At 42.7% G+C, this 22,103-nt stretch overlaps 1 protein-coding gene across 1 annotated transcript in view; it reads right to left on the bottom strand.

Moving 5' to 3' along the window:
* The window catches only part of pde1ca (phosphodiesterase 1C, calmodulin-dependent a), a 135,788-nt gene extending 116,033 nt beyond the window's left edge, over window positions 1–19,755 (bottom strand). The window contains exons 1-2 of the mRNA XM_038973044.1: window positions 19,220–19,755; window positions 15,882–15,908 (exon numbers count right to left, since the gene is read on the bottom strand). Of these exons, the coding sequence (XP_038828972.1) occupies window positions 15,882–15,908; window positions 19,220–19,350 (158 nt within the window). The 5' untranslated portion in view covers window positions 19,351–19,755. The remainder of the gene's footprint in view (window positions 1–15,881; window positions 15,909–19,219) is intronic.
* Between the last annotated feature and the right edge of the window lie 2,348 nt (window positions 19,756–22,103).

Below are 22,103 nucleotides of genomic sequence, written 5' to 3'. Positions count from 1 at the left end.
AGGATGCGTGCCAGTGTTGACTGAGAGACCTGATGGACATTATTGAAAATGGCATGGTCACTGATAATGTTGGCTTGTAGTTCTCTGAGCCTGATAGCATTATTGGCCAAAACCATGTCTATTATCTCTCTCTCTTGTTCTTGCGTGAATATGGGCCCCCTTCCTCCTTGTCGTTCCCGACCCTCAATCCTATGTAGAGAATAATACATGTAACTTACTGTACAATGTCACAGGAAGGGGTATCACAAGTGCGGATATGGTGCATACAATAAGCGGCGGATTACTGTAACTGTAGACAGATCTTCTTTTACCTGTTTTCCTGTCGAAAAGTGACATTATGACAGATGCCACTGTATATCTGCTAAGATTTGGCTGAACTCTCAGTCCAGCCTCCCTCAGCGTCAATCCGTGGTTCACAACATGGTCCACTAGTGTTGCACGAATGTCATTTGATAAGTTTGGTCCTCTTCTTCTTTGTGCACATTCTCCTCCTGCTTCAGGTCTTCCTCGACCTCTGACTCTGACTCGGCCTCTGCCTCGGCCTCTGCCTCTTCCTCTACCTCCTCCTCTGTGTACTCCTCCTCTCACCCTCACTCTTCTTCTGACTCCTTCCATTTTGGTTGAAGGCAGGTGAACCTACCTCCTGCATTTTTATAGTGCTTAAACCTGATTGGTGTGTCTACAATTTAGCAATCATGTGTTTGTGCACCTGATGGCTGTGTTTAACAGATTGGCTCATAGGTGTGGTAATTTGACAGTCAGTGCTTTTGAATTGCAAGGAAGTGACATTATGATATACTTCTGTGTCTGATGTATACAAGTGTGTTTAGTGTTTTGCAAATCACTGTGTGTAATGTTTTGCAAATAGTGTGAAGCTGACAATGTGCTTACAGTTGTGCAAATCTAGCCTTGTGTTTTGCTCCTTGAGTGTAAGGTTTTGCTAATTGTGGGAAAAGTTCAATTGTAGTGTGTCAGCAATCGTAAAAAACTGTAATATGGACTTGGTCTTTTACCAAATAGGGCTATCTTCTGTGTACCAACCCTACCAGTCACAACACAACTGACTGTCTCAAACGCATTAAGAAGGAAAAAAATTCTACTATATAATTTTTAACAAGGCACACCTGTTAATTGAAATGCTTTCCAGGTGACTACCTCATGAAGCTGGTTGAGAGAATGCCAAGAGTGTGCAAAGCTGTCTTCAAGACAAAGGGTGCTACTTTGAAGAATCTCAAAAATAAAATATATTATGATTTGTTTAACACTTTTTTGGTTACTACATGATTCCATATGTGTTATTTCATAGTTTTGATGATCTCACAACTTTTCTACAAGGTATAAAATAGTATAAAATAAAGAAAAACCCTGGTATGAGTAGGTGTGTCCAAACTTTTGACTGGTACTGTATATTTTAAATGTGATCAATATGAGGGAGGCACAATACTGTGAGAGAAGAAGTAGTCAGGTGAATGTGAATAGTTTTCAGTCATTCAGAAAAGTGAAATGATGAAAGATTTGACGTAAAACAAAAAAGTTGTTAAATTGACTACAGGAAAATGAGATCAACAGATCAACTTGTGTGCTACATCACAAACCATGAAATTAGCAAACGCGTGTGCTACATCACAAACCATGAAAGGAGCAAACATGTGTGCTACATCACAAATCATGAAATGAGAAAACGCGTGTGCCACATCACAAACCATGAAATATGTGTGTGTGTGTGTGTGCTACACCACAAACCATGAAACGCATAAAAGGGAAACATTTCAGCTGGAAGGCCACAGGCTGAGGAGCATTCCAAATGATCAAACCAAAAAGCACACACGTTTGTAACAAAAACATATACAAAATTCTGACAAGGATAGAAAAACAAAAGCATCTGGATGGCGTTCTGCTCAGTGTGTGTGTGTGTGTGTGTGTGTGTGTGTGTGTGTGTGTGTGTGTGTGTGTGTGTGTGTGTGTGTGTGTGTGTGTGTGTGTGTGTGTGTGTGTGTGTGTGTGTGTGTGTGTATGTGTGTGTGTGTGTGTGTGTGTGTGTGTGTGTATCGGTGTGTGTGTGTGTGTCGGTGTGTGTGTTTGTTTGAATACACCAGCAGGTGTGAGAAAACAGATCGGATCGACTACGGCAGGGTAAGGGGAGTCCGGAATGGCCTGAGATTTAAGCTGATTCCAACTAGGCAGTGTGTTTGAATTAGATCATCAGGAAGGAAGGCCACACTGACGCCTATTACATCCAACACCACATACGTGTTCACTTTGCTAACGGGCAGATATGAGTTTAGGTCATACAGCAATCGCCTGAGTGAGAGCTTCAGCAATATCTGCTACACACTACACAAAGTACATGGCGTCAGCAATATCTGCTACACACTACACAAAGTACATGGCGTCAGCAATAGCTGTTACACACTACATAAGTATAGCTTCACAGACATTAGAACTCAGTTGGAATGCCTGTTGAGTTGATGTCTTCTATTTGTCTGAGGTATTTCAGTCGCTTGAACGTGTTGCTGTGCGTTTTGTTGCCAACCTTACTTTGCTACCTGACAACTTTACGGTTTTTACTTTTTAATTACCGTTTATATTTTTTGTTTTTCCCTTAAAACTTTTTTTTCATTCAACTTTTTCACTCTGGACGCTTTATCTGGACACGGTTCGTCAGGACCTCCAACAGCCGAAGCTAAGTAGTAACATTAACATGATGCCTTCTAATTGCAGTCGCTGTACTCATAATATACAGGAGAACGATCGCCTTACGGCGAGGATAGCTGTGCTGCAAGCCCAGCTTCAGACGCAATCGTTAGGCAAGGGTAATTTCAGTGTAGGAAAGGATGAAACAGCGTCTGTGCCATCAGTAAGTACAGATAGTAGTATAAATCCCCTCGCACAGTCCCCGCAGCCGGACAACTTTCTCATGGCTTCTGGAGGGAAATGCTGTAGGAATGCTCAACCGGTGTCGCTCATTCAGCCGACAGAAACTTTCAACTGGTTTTCCCCATTAAGCAGCGAGTCGGAGTCTGAGGCTGAGCCTTCTCTTGTCTACTCATTGGCGACTCCATTACCCGCAGTATTAGACTTAAAAGCGATCATACACTGTTTACCAGGGGGCAGGGCTACCGACGTTAAGGCTAATCTGAAGATGGTGCTGGCTAAAGCTAAAACTGGCGAGTGTATAGAGATATTGTTATCCACGTTGGCACCAACAATGTTAGGATGAAACAGTCAGAGGTCACCAAGCGCAACATAGCTTCAGCATGTAAATCAGCTAGAAAGATGTGTCGGCATCGAGTAACTGTGTCTGGCCCCCTCCCAGTTAGGGTGAGTGATGAGCTCTACAGCAGAGTCTCACAACTCAATCGCTGGTTGAAAACTGTTTTCTGCCCCTCCCAAAAGATAGAAGTTGTAGATAATTGGTCCTCTTTCTGGGACTCACCCACAAACAGGACCAAGCCTGGCCTGCTGAGGAGTGACGGACTCCATCCTAGCTGGAGGGGTGCTCTCATCTTATCTACCAACATAGACAGGGCTCTAACTCCTCTAGCTCCACAATGAAATAGGGTGTAGGCCAGGCAGCAGGCTGTTAGCCAGCCTGCCAGCTTAGTGGAGTCTGCCACTAGCACAGTCAGTGTAGTCAGCTCAGCTATCCACATTGAGACCGTGTCTGTGCCTCGACCTAGGTTGGGCAAAACTAAACATGGCGGTGTTCGCCTTAGCAATCTCACTAGGATAAAGACCTCCTCCATTCCTGCCATTATTGAAAGAGATCATGATACCTCACATCTCAAAATAGGGCTACTTAATGTTAGATCCCTCACTTCAAAGGCAGTTATAGTCAATGAACTAATCACTGATCATAATCTTGATGTGATTGGCCTGACTGAAACATGGCTTAAGCCTGATGAATTTACTGTGTTAAATGAGGCCTCACCTCCTGGTTACACTAGTGACCATATCCCCCGTGCATCCCGCAAAGGCGGAGGTGTTGTTAACATTTACGATAGCAAATTTCAAGTTACAAAACAAAAAAAGACGTTTTCGTCTTTTGAGCTTCTAGTCATGAAATCTATGCAGCCTACTCAATCACTTTTTATAGCTACTGTTTACAGGCTTCCTGGGCCATATACAGCGTTCCTCGCTGAGTTCCCTGAATTCCTATCGGACCTTGTAGTCATAGCAGATAATATTCAAATTTTTGGTGATGTTAATATTCACATGGAAAAGTCCACAGACCCACTCCAAAAGGCTTTCGGAGCCATCATCGACTCAGTGGGTTTTGTCCAACATGTCTCTGGACCTACTCACTGCCACAGTCATACTCTGGATCTAGTTTTGTCCCATGGAATAAATGTTGTAGATCTTAATGTTTTTCCTCATAATCCTGGACTATCGGACCACCATTTTATTACGTTTGCAATCGCAACAAATAATCTGTTCAGACCCCAACCAAGAAGCATTAAAAGTCATGCTATAAATTCTCAGACAACACAAAGATTCCTTGATGCCCTTCCAGACTCCCTCTGCCTACCCAAGGACGTCAGAGGACAAAAATCAGTTAACCACCTAACTGAGGAACTCAATTTAACCTTGCGCAATACCCTAGATGCAGTTGCACCCCTAAAAACTAAAAACATTTGTCATAAGAAACTAGCTCCCTGGTATACAGAAAATACCCGAGCTCTGAAGCAAGCTTCCAGAAAATTGGAACGGAAATGGCGCCACACAATTTTGGAAGTCTTCCGACTAGCTTGGAAAGACAGTAACGTGCAGTATCGAAGAGCCCTCACTGCTGCTCGATCATCCTATTTTCTCAACTCAATTGAGGAAAATAAGAACATTCCGAAATGTATTTTTGATACAGTCGCAAAGCTAACTAAAAAGCAGCATTCCCCAAGTGAGGATGGCTTTGACTTCAGCAGTAATAAATTCATGAACTTCTTTGAGGAAAAGATCATGATCATTAGAAAGCAAATTACGGACTCCTCTTTAAATCTGCGTATTCCTCCAAAGCTCAGCTGTCCTGAGTCTGCACAACTCTGCCAGGACCTAGGATCAAGAGAGACACTCAAGTGTTTTAGTACTATATCTCTTGACACAATGATGAAAATAATCATGGCCTCTAAACCTTCAAGCTGCATACTGGACCCTATTCCAACTAAACTACTGAAAGAGCTGCTTCCTGTGCTTGGCCCTCCTATGTTGAACATAATAAACAGCTCTCTATCCACTGGATGTGTACCAAACTCACTAAACGTGGCAGTAATAAAGCCTCTCTTGAAAAAGCCAAACCTTGACCCAGAAAATATAAAAAACTATCGTCCTATATCGAATCTTCCATTCCTCTCAAAAAAAATTGAAAAAGCTGTTGCACAGCAACTCACTGCCTTCCTGAAGACAAACAATGTATACGAAATGCTTCAGTCTGGTTTTAGACCCCATCATAGCACTGAGACTGCACTTGTGAAGGTGGTAAATGACCTTTTAATGGCGTCAGACCGAGGCTCTGCATCTGTCCTCGTGCTCCTAGACCTTAGTGCTGCCTTTGATACCATCGATCACCACATTCATTTGGAGAGATTGGAAACCCAAATTGGTCTACACGGACAAGTTCTGGCCTGGTTTAGATCCTATCTGTCGGAAAGATATCAGTTTGTCTCTGTGAATGGTATGTCCTCTGACAAATCAACTGTACATTTCGGTGTTCCTCAAGGTTCCGTTTTAGGACCACTATTGTTTTCACTATATATTTTACCTCTTGGGGTTGCCATTCGAAAACATAATGTTAACTTTCACTGCTATGCGGACGACACACAGCTGTACATTTCAATGAAACATGGTGAAGCCCCAAAATTGCCCTCGCTAGAAGCCTGTGTTTCAGACATAAGGAAGTGGATGGCTGAAAACTTTCTGCTTTTAAACTCGGACAAAACAGAGATGCTTGTTCTAGGTCCCAAGAAACAAAGAGATCTTCTGTTGAATCTGACAATTAATCTTGATGGTTGTAAAGTCGTCTCAAATAAAACTGTGAAGGACCTCGGCATTACTCTGGGCCCTGATCTCTCTTTTGACGAACATATCAAGACTGTTTCAAGGACAGCTTTTTTCCATCTACGTAACATTGCAAAAATCAGAAACTTTCTGTCCAAAAATGATGCAGAAAAATTAATCCATGCATGTTACTTCTAGGTTAGACTACTGCAATACTCTACTTTCCGGCTACCCAGATAAAGCACTAAATAAACTTCAGTTAGTGCTAAATACGGCTGCTAGAATCCTGGCTAGAACCAAACAATTGGATCATATTACTCCAGTGCTAGCCTCCCTACACTGGCTTCCTGTTAAGGCAAGGGCTGATTTCAAGGTTTTACTGCCAACCTACAAAGCATTACATGGGCTTGCTCCTACCTATCTTTCCGATTTGGTCCTGCCGTACATACCTACACGTACGCTACGGTCACAAGACGCAGGCCTCCTAATTGTCCCTAGAATTTCTAAGCAAACAGCTGGAGGCAGGGCTTTCTCCTATAGATCTCCATTTTTATGGAATGGTCTGCCTACCCATGTGAGAGACGCAGACTCGGTCTCAACTTTTAAGTCTTTACTGAAGACTCATCTCTTCAGTGGGTCATATGATTGAGTGTAGTCTGGCCCAGGAGTGTGAAGGTGAACGGAAAGGCTCTGGAGCAACGAACCGCCCTTGCTGTCTCTGCCTGGCCGGTTCCCCTCTCTCAACTGGGATTCTCTGCCTCTAACCCTATTACAGGGGCTGAGTCACTGGCTTACTGGTGCTCTTTCATGCCGTCCCTAGGAGGGGTGCGTCACTTGAGTGGGTTGAGTCACTGACGTGATCTTCCTGTCTGGGTTGGCGCCCCGCCTTGGGTTGTGCCGTGGCGGAGATCTTTGTGGGCTATACTCGGCCTTGTCTCAGGATGGTAAGTTGGTGGTTGAAGATATCCCTCTAGTGGTGTGGGGGCTGTGCTTTGGCAAAGTGGGTGGGGTTATATCCTTCCTGTTTGGCTCTGTCCGAGGGTATCATCGGATGGGGCAACAGTGTCTCCTGACCCCTCCTGTCTCAGCCTCCAGTATTTATGCTGCAGTAGTTTATGTGTCGGGGGGCTATGGTCAGTTTGTTATATCTAGAGTACTTCTCCTGTCTTATCCGGTGTCCTGTGTGAATTTAAGTATGCTCTCTCTAATTCTCTCTTTCTCTCTTTCTTTCTCTCTCTCGGAGGACCTGAGCCCTAGGACCATGCCTCAGGACTACCTGGCATGATGACTCCTTGCTGTCCCCAGTCCACCTGGCCGTGCTGCTGCTCCAGTTTCAACTGTTCTGCCTGCGGCTATGGAACCCTGACCTGTTCACCGGACGTGTTACCTGTCCCAGACCTGCTGTTTTCAACTCTCTAGAGACCGTAGGAAAGATAGAGATACTCTTAATGATCGGCTATGAAAAGCCAACTGACATTTACTCCTGAGGTGCTGACTTGCTGCACCCTCGACAACTACTGTGATTATTATTATTTGACCATGCTGGTCATTTATGAACGTTTGAACATCTTGGCCATGTTCTGTTATAATCTCCACCCGGCACAGCCAGAAGAGGACTGGCCACCCCTCATAGCCTGGTTCCGCTCTAGGTTTCTTCCTAGGTTTTGGCCTTTCTAGGGAGTTTTTCCTAGCCACCGTGCTTCTACACCTGCCTTGCTTGCTGTTTGGGGTTTTAGGCTGGGTTTCTGTACAGCACTTTGAGATATCAGCTGATGTAAGAAGGGCTATATAAATACATTTGATTTGATTTGATTCACACAGTGCACCTGCTTGACTTCAAGCCAGCCATTCTTAATACACCAATGCTTTGTTTGTCCGACAATGTCAGAGATTGACAGAGACATTGCGTTAAAACTCCAATCCTCGTAGTGGCTTTGGGGTAACAAACACCACCCTCACAAGGTGCCACCAAAAAGGGACATTGGACAAAAAACTGATCCAACAAATGTCTGTCCTCTATCATGAAAAAGAGAGCAGAAAGTTCTCCCCAAAGGGACTGACTATGATAATAGTTCAGCAAGTGTTTCTGGTGCTACCTCATCACTGAGCGTAATGACAAAGCAGTGGATCCAAATCATTAAATCAGCCGGCTGGAATAGAAGCCACGCTCTGTGCCTGGTCAGTCTCAAGAAAGACACCGATTCCCAGGAGAAAATGAGCACTAACAACCTGGAATAATAGGTTTGAGTTTTTAGTTTGCACTGCAGACGCCTGGGCCAATCAATGGCTAAGCGATAATGCAATCAAGAGATGGAGTCCATACCTGAAAAGCTGCCTGAAGACAGAAGTTGGACCGATCGATAGGAGACTGGGAGAGAAGCCTGCTATACTTTGAAGTACACCACTGCAGATTTTGAGACCAGGGCTGAATAGAATATCTATCAAATAGTATTCTGGTTGGGTCTGAGTTTCAGAGCCCCAGAAAGGTAGTGAGCTGTTGGTTTGTATCTGTAACTGGGAGCTGATGCAGGAGGAGATGCTGGCTGATGGTTGATAGTGATGCTGGCTGATGGTTGTGAACATTGCTCAGAACACTAATGCGATGGGGAACAGCTGTGCTGGCTGCTGTTCTTAGCCCCTCCATCTCACGTCAAACCACATACGCAGTCAGGGAGTCGAAGCCACATGGAACACACACACATCCACACACACACACACACACACACACACACACACACACACACACACACACACACACACACACACACACACACACACACACACACACACACACACACACACACACACACACACATCCACACACACACACACACACACATCCACACACACACAGAGCTAAAACAGACCAAGCTCATGTCAGGTAACTCTCAGCATGTCATTTGTATAGTTGTTAGTTGTTGTCCCATGACATATCAGAGGAGTGACTGTCTGAAAGGCCTGTCTTTGAAGACACAAAGCTTAAGTCCTTCTGTGATGTGAAGTCACTCTGTGGAGTTTCATTCTGCTGATGGAAACCATGGATGACTCATGTGTTGTTCCAGAGTGTGAATTACGCGGGGGAAAGGGAGGGGAATGAGAGATATGAGCCCTGCTAAACTAAACGAAAGTCATACTTTGGGGGAGTGTCTAAATAATACTAATTTAACCATTCTCCTGTTTCTTTAAAACACAATTTTGTACTTATACAGTGATAAAATTTAAAATAAAAGCTTATTTCAAATGGAACAATCACCCCCAACTCTCTGTCATGGTTTAAAAAACAAATCCCATGTGGCTGCACTTGTCATCCCAGGATAGTCTGGTATTACTTGACTTTTCTTTTTACAAAAACGGTCAATTTGTTAGTAAGAGGCATCAATTAATTCAGGCTACAAGAGTGTAGGCCCAATGACAATTGCAGAGTGTGACTTTTCAGTGTGTTGTAACATTTGTCTGTCCAATCATCAAATGGCGTGTACACAGTTTGGATGCTGGGATAATTTTGGAGAGGACGAACTTGCGCAGGTAGCCTTTTTAAAGTGATTTGTTTGACAATCAGATGAAATCATCAGGCATGACTGCGTTCTTGCCACATTAAAAGGTAATTCATGTTTACCATTAAATGACATGTCTTTACTATTAGCCCCCCAAAAATGTCAAATAGGAGTTCCCCCCCACACACTCAAATGTCAAGTTATAATTCAAATGTTATGTTAGTCACAAAGGAAATACTACCATACTGGCATTCTAATACTGCAGTTGAAGAGTTTGGCACGAAATATGTCATTACAAACGCATTTGTTTTTTAGACACAAGTCAATGACGTAATAGAAATAAGATTACTCTAGTATTGAACATATGTTGCATTAATGGCATTTAACAACATATCACCGACTATAGACAGCCATTATGTGTTGTTTTTAAGTTTGAGAACTGGGGTTTAGAAATGGGGGCATCCCTCCCTTGTAATATTCTTGTCTTCGTCATGCATAACATTCTGCTAAAGGACGTCTAAGCTGTTAATTGTCATTTTGGGGAATATGCAATAAATACTTACATTGCTTTAGGCTAGTTTTGGAGAGCAGTTCGACTTTTAATTACCACAGAAACTAATGAAAAATCTACCACAGTCATAAAAGACATTGAAATTCATTGAAACTCCAGCAATGCCAGACAGACAGTCCTGATTACCCCTGTTGGCAAATATCCTCTCTCTTGCTATCTCTCTCTCACACCCAGCCATTAAATGACAGATGCTCTGATTCTCGCTACGTTTCTGCCTCTCTTCCCAGGTTGAAATAAAGTTCTGTAACGGCCTTGTGGCTCGTCATTGTGGCACACCCAGAGTTTAATCAAACAAAATACCCTCCACAAAGAGTGACTCATCATAGTTTTACCTAAATACTATCTTATCTGGAGAAGGTATAATATCATTAGGGTGATGATGCATATGGCCAAGGTGCAAGCAGGGTTTGCTGTAGCCTTAGTCAACTGTTCCCGTTTTTACTGAATCGCAGAGTCACAGAAAGTATTCAGTGTTGATAGACAAGTTTAGCTTCTCATTCAAATTATCTTCTGGCACCTCTTCCGGAGTGTTTGGGCACAGGAGGAATGTAAGGAGTGACACTGTGAATGTGAGAGAGAAAGTGTGAGCGACCCTATTTATGGTGCTTATTGTGTATAATGAAATGGCCAAGTGCCGACTGATAGAGACACTGACATTAAACCACAATCTATCTACAGTGGGTATCATAAGTATTCGCCCCCCTTGAATTTTTTCACATTTTGTGAAATTAGAAAGTGGGATTAAAAAAATATATATTAATGAAAAATCAAACACTAATATACCTTGATTAGATAAATATTCACCCACCTGAGTCAATACATGTCAGAAACACATTTAGCAGAGATTACAGATGTGTCTTATTTGGTTAAGTCTATAAGAGCATTGCACACCTGGATTGTACAATATTTGCCCATTTGTTATTTTTTAAATTCTTCAAGCTTTGTCAAGGTGTTGGGGATCATGGCTAGACAGAAATGTTCAAGTCTTGCCATACATTTTCAAGCAGATTTAAGTCAAAACTCTAACTTGGCCACTCAGGAACATTCCCTGTCTTCTTGGTAAGCAACTCCAGCTTAGATTTGGCCTTGTGTTGTACGTTATTGTCCTGCTGAAAAGTAAATCCCAGTGTCTGATGTAAAGCAGACTGAAGCAGGTTTTCTTCTAGGAGTTTGCCTATGTTTAGTTCCATCTAGTTTCTTATTATCCTGAAAATCTCCCCCGTCTTTGCTGATGTCAAGCATACCCATACCATGATGCAGCCACCAGCACGCTTGAAAATAAGGAGGCAGCTATTGAGTGATGTGTTGTACATAAGGCTTTGCATTTAGGCCTAAAAGTGTGTTTCGTTGCCGTGTTTTTTTTGCAGTATTACTTTAGTGCCTTGTTGCATACAGGATACATGTTTTGCAATATTTTGATTATGTATATTTGTATTCTTCTTTTCACTCTGTCATTTAGGTCATTATTGTGGAGTAACTTCAATGTGGTTGATCCATCCTCAGTTTTCTAACATCACAGCCATTGATCTCTAGCTGTTTTAAAATGACCAATGGCCTCATGGTGACATCCCTGAGCAGTTTCCTTCCTGTCCTACAGCTCAGTTCAGAAGGACGACTGTATCTTTGTTGTGTCTGGGTGGTTTAATACATCCTCCACAGCATAGTTATTAACTTGACCAAGCTTAAAGAGATATGCAATGTCTGATTTGTTAATGTTGCTCATCTACCAATCACTGCCCTTCTTTATGAGGCGTTGAAAAGCTCCCGGGTCTTTGTATTTGAATCTGCTTGAAATTCAATGTTTGACTGAGGGACCTTACAGATGTTTTATCTATGGGGGCCAGAGGAAGGGGTAGTCATTCAAAAATAATGTAACTTATTATGTGTTATTTGTTAAGCCAATTTTTACTTCTGAACTAATTTAGGTTTGACTAAACAAAAGGGGTGAATACTTTTGCAACAACTATATATATATTTTTTAACATTTTTTACAATTTGTTAACATTTGAAGTTTCATTCTAAAACCTTATCTATCCACTTTCAGAAATGTCAGTAAATTAGCTTATATTGTTTCAAGAAATTATGGAAGAGATTAGTGTGTTTTTCATGATGGTTTCATTTCAGAGATACAAATAATATTTTTCTAAATGCTATAAATCCCCCTCACTCTCATAGAAATAAGTAGTACAGCTAGGTTTTACAATGTAGGAAAATGTAATTGTATGGTGATTGAACCATTCCTAGCATGTTCATTGTAACGCCAACAAACCTTAGTAACCTTACTATGCTACAAACCTAAGAGCCAGGGGTCTATGGGACTAAGAACAAACAATGAGAAAAACAACAAAAACACCAAGCAGGCAGAGAGACAGAGAGAAAGAAAGATATCCACTGAGGATGAGAAAGCTACATGGTGTTTATGTTCCACTGTCAGACCTCTGGCAGCGCTGGACAGACATGTGGTCAATGCACTTCCTCTGTTAGGTTTGTTTGGTCTCTGGGCTGTATCAGGGATAGTTTTGGCTGTCTTCCTTCCCAATATTGTACAAGCTTGGTTTGTGTGTGTGTGTGGGTGGACGGATGGATGGACGGGGGTGGGGGGGCAGAAGTCCTTACAAGGATAGTAAAAAAAATTGCCGGTCCCCACAAAGAAAAAGGCTATTTTGCTTAGAGGTTAGGTTTAGGGTTAGGGTTACAATTAGGGTTATGGTTAGAATTAGGGTTAGGTTTAGGGTTAGAGGTTAGGTTAAGGTTAGGGTTAGGTTAGGGGTTAGGGAAAATAGGATTTTGAATGGGAATCAGTTGTTTGTTCCCCACAAGATAGTAAAACAAACGTGTGTGTGTGTATATGAGAAAGAGAGACAAGAGAGAGAAGAGAGAGAGAGACAAGAGAGACGAGAGAGACGAGAGAAGAGAGAAAAGAGAGAGAAAAGAGAGAAAAAGAGAGAGAGAAAGAAAGAGAGAAGAGAGACAGGAGAGACAAAAAAGAGACAAGAGAGACAAGAGAGACACAAGAGAGATTAGAGAGACAAGGGGGACAAGAGAGAGAGACAAGAGAGAGACAAGAGAAAGAGAGACAAGAGAGACAGAAGAGAGAGAGACAATGGAGACACAAGAGAGAGATGAGAGAGACAAGGGTGACAAGAGAGAGATTGACAAGAGAGACAAGATAGACACGAGAAACATGAGACAAGAGAGACAAGAAAGAGACAAGAGAGAGACAAGAGAGACAAGAGATACGAGAGAGACAAGAGAGATGAGCGAGACAAGAGAGAGACAAGAGAAACAAGAGAGACAAGAGAGAGAGAGATACAAGAGAGAGAGACGAGAGAGACAAGAGTGACAAGAGAGAGAGAGAGAGACAAGAGAGACGAGAGAGGGACAAGAGAGACAAGAGTGACAAGAGAGAGAGAGAGAGACGAGAGAGAGAGACAAGTGAGAGAGAGACACAAGAGAGAGAAGAGACAAGATAGACAAGAGAGACAGGAGAGAGAGACAAGAGAGAGACATGAGAGAGAGAGAGACAAGACAGAGAGAGACAAGAGAGAGCGACAAGAGAGAAAGGAGAGACGAGAGAGAGACAAGAGAGAGACAGGGAGAGACAGGGAGAGAGACATGGAGAGAGAGAGAGACAATAGAGAGAGCGACAAGAGAGAAAGGAGAGAAAAGAGAGAGAGAGAGACAAGAGAGAAGAGAGCGAGAGACAATAGTTCAAGAGGGATGAAAGTTGAATAGCAGCCAGACTTAAGCTTCCTGATGACATCATTAATTACACACACACACACACACACACACACACACACACACACACACACACACACACACACACACACACACACACACACACACACACACACACACACACACACACACACACACACACACACACACACACAGCTTTCCCAGACCACACACAGCTTTCCCAGACCTGTACAGACCTGTACAATAATAATGGGTTTCACATACAGTCGTATGAAAAAGTTTGGGCACCCCTCTGAGGCTGCATAATAATTTACTCTGTCGTCACAGAAAATGATCACAGTGGCATGCCATTCATTTTCTAATAAAAGCTGAGTACTGGGGTATTGTCCAGACAAAGATGTTTAGTGTAGCAATATTAAGTTGTATGAAATTAAATCAGATGTGAAAAATAGGATATGCAAAAATGTGGGCACCCTTGTCATTTTGTTGATTTGAATACCTGTAACTACTTAGCACTGATTAATTGGAACACACAATTGGTTTGGTGAGCTCATTAAGCCTTGAACTTCATAGACAAGTGCATCCAATCATGAGAAAAGGTATTTAAGGTGGCCAATTGCAAGTTGTTGTTCTCTTTGACTCTCCTCTGAAGAGTGGCAACATGGGGGCCTCAAAACAACTCTCAAATGACCTGAAAACAAAGATTGTTCAACATTATGGTTTAGAGGAAGGCTACAAAAAGCTATCGCAGAGATTTAAGCTGTCAGTGTCCACTGTGAGGAACATAGTGAGGAAATGGAAGACCACAGGCACAGTTCTTGTTAAGGCCAGAAGTGGCAGGCCAAGTAAAATATCGGAGAGGCAAAGGCGAAGGATGGTGAGAACGGTCAAAAACAGCCCACAGACCACCTCCAAAGACCTACAACATCATCTTGCTGCAGATGGTGTCACTGTGCATCGTTCAACAATTCAGCGCACTTTGCACAAGGAGAAGCTGTTTGGGAGAGTGATGCAGAAGAAGCCTTTTCTGCACACGCCACAAACAGAGTCGCTTGAGGTATGCAAACGCACATTTGGACAAGCCAGCTTCATTTTGGAATAAGGTGCTGTGGACTGATGAAACAAAGATTGAGTTATTTGGTCATAACAAGGGACGTTATGCATGGCGGCAAAAGAACACAGTGTTCCAAGAAAAACACTTGCTACCCACAGTAACATTTGGTGGGGGTTCCATCATGCTGTGGGGCTGTGTGGCCAGTGCCGGTACTGGGAATCTTGTTAAAGTTGAGGGTCGCATGGATTCCACTCAATATCAGCAGATTCTTGGGAATAATGTTGAAGAATCAGTCACAAAGTTGAAGTTACGCTGGCGCTGGATGTTTCAACAAGACAACGACCCAAAACACTGCTCAAAATCTACCCGGGCATTTATGCAGAGGAACAAGTACAATGTTCTGGAATGGCCATCCCAGTCCCCAGACCTGAATATCATTGAGAATCTGTGGGATGATTTGAAGCGGGCTGTCCATGCTCGGCAACCATCAAACCTAACTGAACTGGAGATGTTTTGTAAGGAGGAATGTTCCGAAATACCTTCATCCAGAATCCAGACACTCATTAGAGGCTATGGGAAGCATCTTGAGGCTGTTATTTTAGCAAAAGGAGGCTCTACTAAATATTGATGTGATTTTTCTATTGGGGTGCCCAAATCTATGCACCTGTCTAATTTTGTTTTGATGCATATTGCACATTTTCTGTTAATCCAATAAACCTAATTTCACTACTGAAATATTACTGTGTCCATCAGTTATTTGATAGATCAAAATGAAATTGCTGATCCAAACACCCAATTATTTATAAATGGAAATCATGGAAATTGTCAGGGGTGCCCAAACTTTTTCATACGACTGTAAAGAGTCGGAGGATATACTACAATATCACATGTAATACAAAGATAAAGTAGACATGGAATAATAGACGTGAATGGGATTTTTATTTTATTTTTATTATTCGTCATAGTTGTGGAGATGAAAAGTGTAGTATACATGCTTATGGGAGTGTTAATTTGAAGCTGGGTCCAACTTGTAGGTAACCAGTAACTGATCCAGTCCTGGTCTGAGGCTTACCTTTGTGACGTCTTCTTGTATTTCCTTCTGTGGAAGAAAAACAAGTACACCATTAATGTTTATGGCATCATTCTCCACGTTCTATTGCAATTTTCAGAAGAATCAATCCATCCAATATATGAATCCATATTGTAATATGTAATTCTATACCGTAGGTAGAGCACATGACGTCATACATTATATCATTCATCTACATGCTTGGAATGAACTTGAAAAAGATTATGGATGTGTGAAATCGCAGGTTATTTGCTTTATAGTACACTAATTTTGACCAGGGCCCAAAGAGATCTGGTCAACAGTAGTGCACCATATTAGGAAATAGGGTACCGTTTGGGACGCACCCTATGTCCTCTGGGTTTTCATCCTCTTTTAACGTCTATAGACTCATATCGAGATGATGTGGGTCTAAGTGCATTTGGTACATTTATAGCGGATGATCCCTTTAATCTAAAGGCAACACTATCCTGCATGCCAGACAGTCAACAGTGTTGTTGGTTTAGCTTTGGGACTGAATTATCATCCACCTTCGTAGAGACAAGCAAATATGCCGTTCAGAAAGTGATTTGATTGATAAAGAATTATTGTTGAATGGATCGTTTTTGCACAAGCACTCCGACACTTGAAAGGGTGACAGTTGGGTGACAGATTCTCTATTAGCAAATTCAGACGTTTGATAAGGCCATAAAAGGAAAGAAAACCGAAAGATGATGGGAAGGAAATGAGAAAACAGAAAAAATATGAAATACATGTTTCTGTTCTTTGACATGGTATATACCTAAACACACGGTGAACAATTCTCAGGAGAGTATTATCAACAGTCCTCTCTCATTCTGTTTATCTCTCCCTCTCTCTTTTATATCTCTGTTCTCTCTCAGTCACAGTCAGGAAGTGTATGGGACAGATAAGATCATGGATACAATGACCAGAAAACTAAACACAGACCACAGAAACAGAATGTATTCTAATTCTATGGTCCAGACACCCGGTTACATGATCTGGCCTGGGTCATGTTCAGCCGATCAGTTTGTCTGTTCTTAGCCCCATAGACCTCTGGCTCTTAGGTGTGCAGCTGACTGCAGGCTGTGACCTCGTGGTGTCAACATATTAAGGTTTGTTGGCATTACTATTAATATGCTAAGAAGGGTTCAATCACCATACAATTATCTTTTCCTCCATACACACATAACCACAACACATTTTACGTCTCCACCGTTCATATATGAGCCCACCTGGATTGTGGTGAAATTCATACAACTCTCCTAAAGCAAATTACAGATTAATTAGGCCTAAACTTCAATGTCTGTAAGTCTGTGGTCAGTCACCAGTTAGACTCATCTCCCAAAACGCTATCCAGGGCACCGTGAAGCCACAGTAAAAGCAATGAGAGAGAGGGTTTATAGGGCATATAAACATTAAACCACATTCCCCATCTCTTCCTGATCGCCCGCCTTTTGTGTGTGTGAGAGAGAAAGAGACAGAGATATTGAGAGATAGAGAGAGAAAGAGATAGAAATATATATATATATAAATAGAGAGAGAGAGAGAGAGAGAGAGAGATAGAAAGATAGATATAAATAGAGAGAGAGATAGAAAGAGAGATATAAATAGAGAGATATATAAATATATATATATATATATATATATATATATATATATATATATATATATATATATAGAGAGAGAGAGAGAGATAAATATATATATATATAGAGAGAGATAAAAAAAAAAAATATATATATATATATAGAGAGAGAGAGAGAGAGAGAGAGAGAGAGAGAGAGAGAGAGAGATAAATATATATATATATATAGAGAGATAAAAAAAAATATATATATATATATATATATATAGAGAGAGAGAGGACAGGCTCATGTTGACGTCGGAACAGTCAATCAATGTCATCTGTGAGGAATGATGACCAGACAAGACGAGACGGATGGTCCCTGAGATTAGGACCGGGACAAATGGTTGTTGCCTGGGCCAATTGTCTGTCTATGATGGAGAGGTTTCTAGTATAGTATATCTATGGTCTAGGGTCAGGGCTGGGCCCATAGGCATCAAGCATCTCAGAGTAGGAGTGCTGATCTAGGATCAGGTCTTGTAATCTTGTTCTAAAAGGCTAAACTGATCCTAAATCAGCACTCCTACTCTGAGACGCTTAAAACGTACAGCCCCTGATCTCGTAATTCTATATTGAGGGTCTACTGGGGTGATGTTGTCACTCATAATGACAGAAGATTAGGCAACACTGATGGACATCAGGGACTGCAGCCTGAGCGACAGGATCACAGCTGAGACCATCCATACTCTCTGATGACACACAGAGGCAGACAACAATGTGTTCGTTTCTACTGACTTGAGTTCATATACTGAACATTGGAAATGTACACACACAAGCACAAACCTATCCATACAGTATGCACAAACACGTGTGCTTTCATTAACACACAATGTGCGGGGATCAAATGTGTATCTTCGGGGGTTATTTCTACGTCATTGGGGTGCAAACATCTTCCTCATCACTTTTCTTCATCCTAAAATGTAACATGTAGTATCTTTCCCCTCTTTATTTCTATCTATGTGAAGCTTCGATGCAGAGGGGAAAACAGTCAGAAAACAGCAGACAGCCAATTAGTAATTATGAGTGGCTAATCATTAGCTGTGTGTAATTGTGTTGACTGCCTGGCTGCCTGTGTGTCAGTGTTGACTGCCTGGTTGTATTCTGTAACCTCTGGGTCCCTGGATGTTTGGTCCTTTCTGCTACATTAACCTGATTACGCATGTACTTTACTTCTGGCTCATTCGATAAGGCAAATCCTTATAAAATATATCCTCTGATAATATGTATAGAAAAACAGAAGCGCAAAGCCTGTGTAGAGTAATGTAAAAAAAACATCTGTCATTCCTAAACATTTTCTGGTCATGAAGAGCTTTTAAATTCATAATAAACGCAACTGCAAACAAATATGCACTTCGAGCATCAAACATAATGAATTTTGTTGAAACCATCAAATGACAAAATAGGCTGATGTTGCATGAGTGGTATTGATTACACATTCCTTTGTAAACATGTTGTCCATGGAACTTTCACATAGGTTTTTAAGGCATTTCAACCATTAACTCTTAACTTTCAATGTGTTTGAAAATGAGCCCCAAAAAAATTACCAAATTGACAGGATTGGTAATCTAGGCTGCAGTACACTCAAAGTCAAGCGTGAACAGAGTGAAATACTTGCACTCAAAACACTAAAACACAAGTATGCAGAGACATAAACACTGACAAATCATTAACACAATGACAAACAGTGAGAATAATAATAACAGAAAAGGTTACTCACAGTCCTCTCAGCCTCAGCCATATCTTCTCAATCTGGTCTGGCTGCAGAAACTTCAGAGAGTTACTCTCAAAATCCTCTATCTCCTTGGTTGGTGATTCCATGTCTAAGATATTAACCAGGCGAAAGGACATGAAAGTCTAAAGTCTAAAGTCTGCAGAGCCAGCCCACTTCAGCAGCGAAATCAGAGGATGGAAAAGTGGAAGTTTATTCAGAGCGTTGTGCTGCTTCAGAGTGGTCCTCTATCTCGCTATCCCCGTTCCTTAATCCTCTGTCTATACAGATCCCTATCCCATCTCTGTCAGCAGTGTGACAGCTGGAGTCTGTTCCTCATCCTTCTCTTCCCTCCTCATCCTCCTGTCCTGTTCTGTATCAGGTCCTGTTGAGTATAGCTAGGGCTAGCAGTGCAGCTGCGTCAGGGGAGCTGGGGCTAGTGGTGAAGCTGCATCAGGGGAGCTGGGGCTAGTGGTGGAGCTGCGTCAGGGGCCCCCTGGCTGTGATCTGTGTGTGCTCTGGTTTAGTCACCAGCAGCTCTTCTCCTCTCAGGTGCTCACTGAGCGCGTGCAGCTCAGGAGGCAGAAGGGTGAAGGCGGGGGGGGGGGGGTCCACAAACATGCTCCGCCCCATGGAGGGGAGAGGGGGAGGAGAGAGCGGAGGGAGAGGATTACCGGGCTGCTGCTGTCGTCGCACAGAGTATCAGAGAGCAGCCGCTTCCACCGCTAACGCCACAGCTACGACTATCATTCATATCTGCCCTGCCGTAAGCCCAGAGAGGGGGACGGGGGCCGAGAGAGGGAGAGGAGTAGAGGGAGAGGAGTAGAGGGAGAGAGAGTGTGAGAGAGAGAGAGAGAGAGAGAGAGAGAGAGAGAGAGAGAGAGAGAGAGAGAGAGAGAGATAGAGAGGACAGGCTCACGTTGATGTCGAGAGAAGCAAAGACCGGGAATAAGAGAGAGTGAGTGTGAAAGAAGGATACAAAGAGAAGAGAAATACAGACAGACAAGGCTGTTAGAGTATATGCAAGTGTGTTGCTGTGAGCAGATAAATATTGAGTGAGTGTGAGAGAGAGAGAGCAAAAGAGAGAGAGAGAGAGAGAGAGAGAGGGAGACACTGAGAAAGAGGATAGCTGTGTAATGATTGGAGGTGCTTCAGTGTGTGAATAGGAGGGGCTGAGCGAACTGCACTCCTAAAAGCCTATTTTTCTCTTTCTCTCCCTCTCTTTTTTCTCATCCCCTCTCATTTTCCTTCTCGTTCTCTATACCTCCCCTCTCTCTCTTTCTCTCCCTCTCTCTATTCCCCTCTCCCTTCCTTCCTCTCCCTCCCTCGCTCTATATTCCTCTCTCCCTTCCTCCCTCTCTCCTCCCTCTTTCTCTCTGTCTACCCCTCTCTCTTTGCCTGTCTGTCTATCTCTTTCTTTATTCCCTTGAATGTTCAGCGATAGATTTAATCAGGGTTTCTCAAACTCAGTCCTGGGGCTCAAACTCAGTCCTGGGGCTCAAACTCAGTCCTGGGGCTCAAACTCAGTCCAGGGGCCCAAACTCAGTCCTGGGGCTCAAACTCAGTCAGTCCTGGGGCTCAAACTCAGTCCTGGGGCTCAAACTCAGACCGAGTTCGGGAAACCCTGGATTAGATCACAGAACATCAGGCAAACATGAATGAATAAGAACGGTAACGCTGACCTCTACAAAAAAGCTATGAGCGTCTAAACTTCGCTACATAATAAACACAACATTTCCGTGACATCTCTACACACACGCTTTCAATCAAAATAACTTCTATGATGAGCTCCTTCAGCCCAGGGGCCAATGGAGGGGTACGACAAGACAAGATGAGATGAACCCGACTCCTCTGCGTCCCAAATGGCACCCTATTCCCTTTACAGCACACTACTTTTGACCAGAGCCATATGGATAGGGCCTTGGTCAAAGGAAGTGCACCACATAGGGAATAGGGTGCCATTTGGGACGCAACCCTGGATCCTACGATACAGAGACGCTGGTGGATGTTTGTTTAATAGCATCAGATATTGTTGTTATTATCTAATTGCAATGATTGTGAGGGAGGGGGAATAAAAATAACCAATAAAGTGCCATTAGGCCTTCCCTTATTTCCGAGAACGGGGTAGTTAGTCTAGCCGTTGTTTGTTATGATTCGGCCCCTACAGGAAATTGGAAGGTCTTATCATAATAACAGGAATCAAAACACGTCACATTACTGTGCACTAGGCAGGGAAAATGCAGGATTTGGACATAGTTCAGAAAGAGAGGCAGTGAGAGAGAGAGAGAGAGAGACAGAGAGAGAGAGAGAGAGAGAGAGAGAGAGAGAGAGACAGAGAGAGAGAGAGACAGAGAGAGAGAGAGACAGAGAATCTGGATGATTTTACTTCAGGCCCATCACATATCCTAAATGTGTAAACACTGTATACCATCATGCACTTCACCATATTACTTACATTACGACCAATATAGAATATGTTTTGATAACTGCTTCTCTGGCAGGGCTGTGCACATGTGACGGACGTCATACTACATGCATAGCGAGTACCACTTCCTCCTGATTCAGCTCATACCGAGCTAGCTATTCAGAGATGCAAGTGGTGACACTTCAGGCTGAGGAGTGAGTTACTCACATCCCCATGTGGTACACTGACCTATGGTGGGGCCAGTACTCAAAATGAAAAAATACATTTTTTTCATTGGAGGACAAAAGGGCAGGTGCTCCAGCACCCTTAGGGCTCTATCTGTGCACGTGCCCTCTCTCTGGGCTACATGGATGTGTTGTTAATGGGGCTTGCGAAGCAAGCGTCCCCACTTTAAATCTTCAACATACTTCTTATTATTATTCTTTGGAACGCTACTCCCCTTAAACCGCTTAAGCTAGAAACGTCCGT

This window comes from Salvelinus namaycush, chromosome 33 (assembly GCF_016432855.1).
Source record: "Salvelinus namaycush isolate Seneca chromosome 33, SaNama_1.0, whole genome shotgun sequence".
Classification (NCBI taxonomy): Eukaryota; Metazoa; Chordata; class Actinopteri; order Salmoniformes; family Salmonidae; genus Salvelinus; species Salvelinus namaycush.
This window is presented reverse-complemented; position numbering and strand designations above follow the sequence as displayed.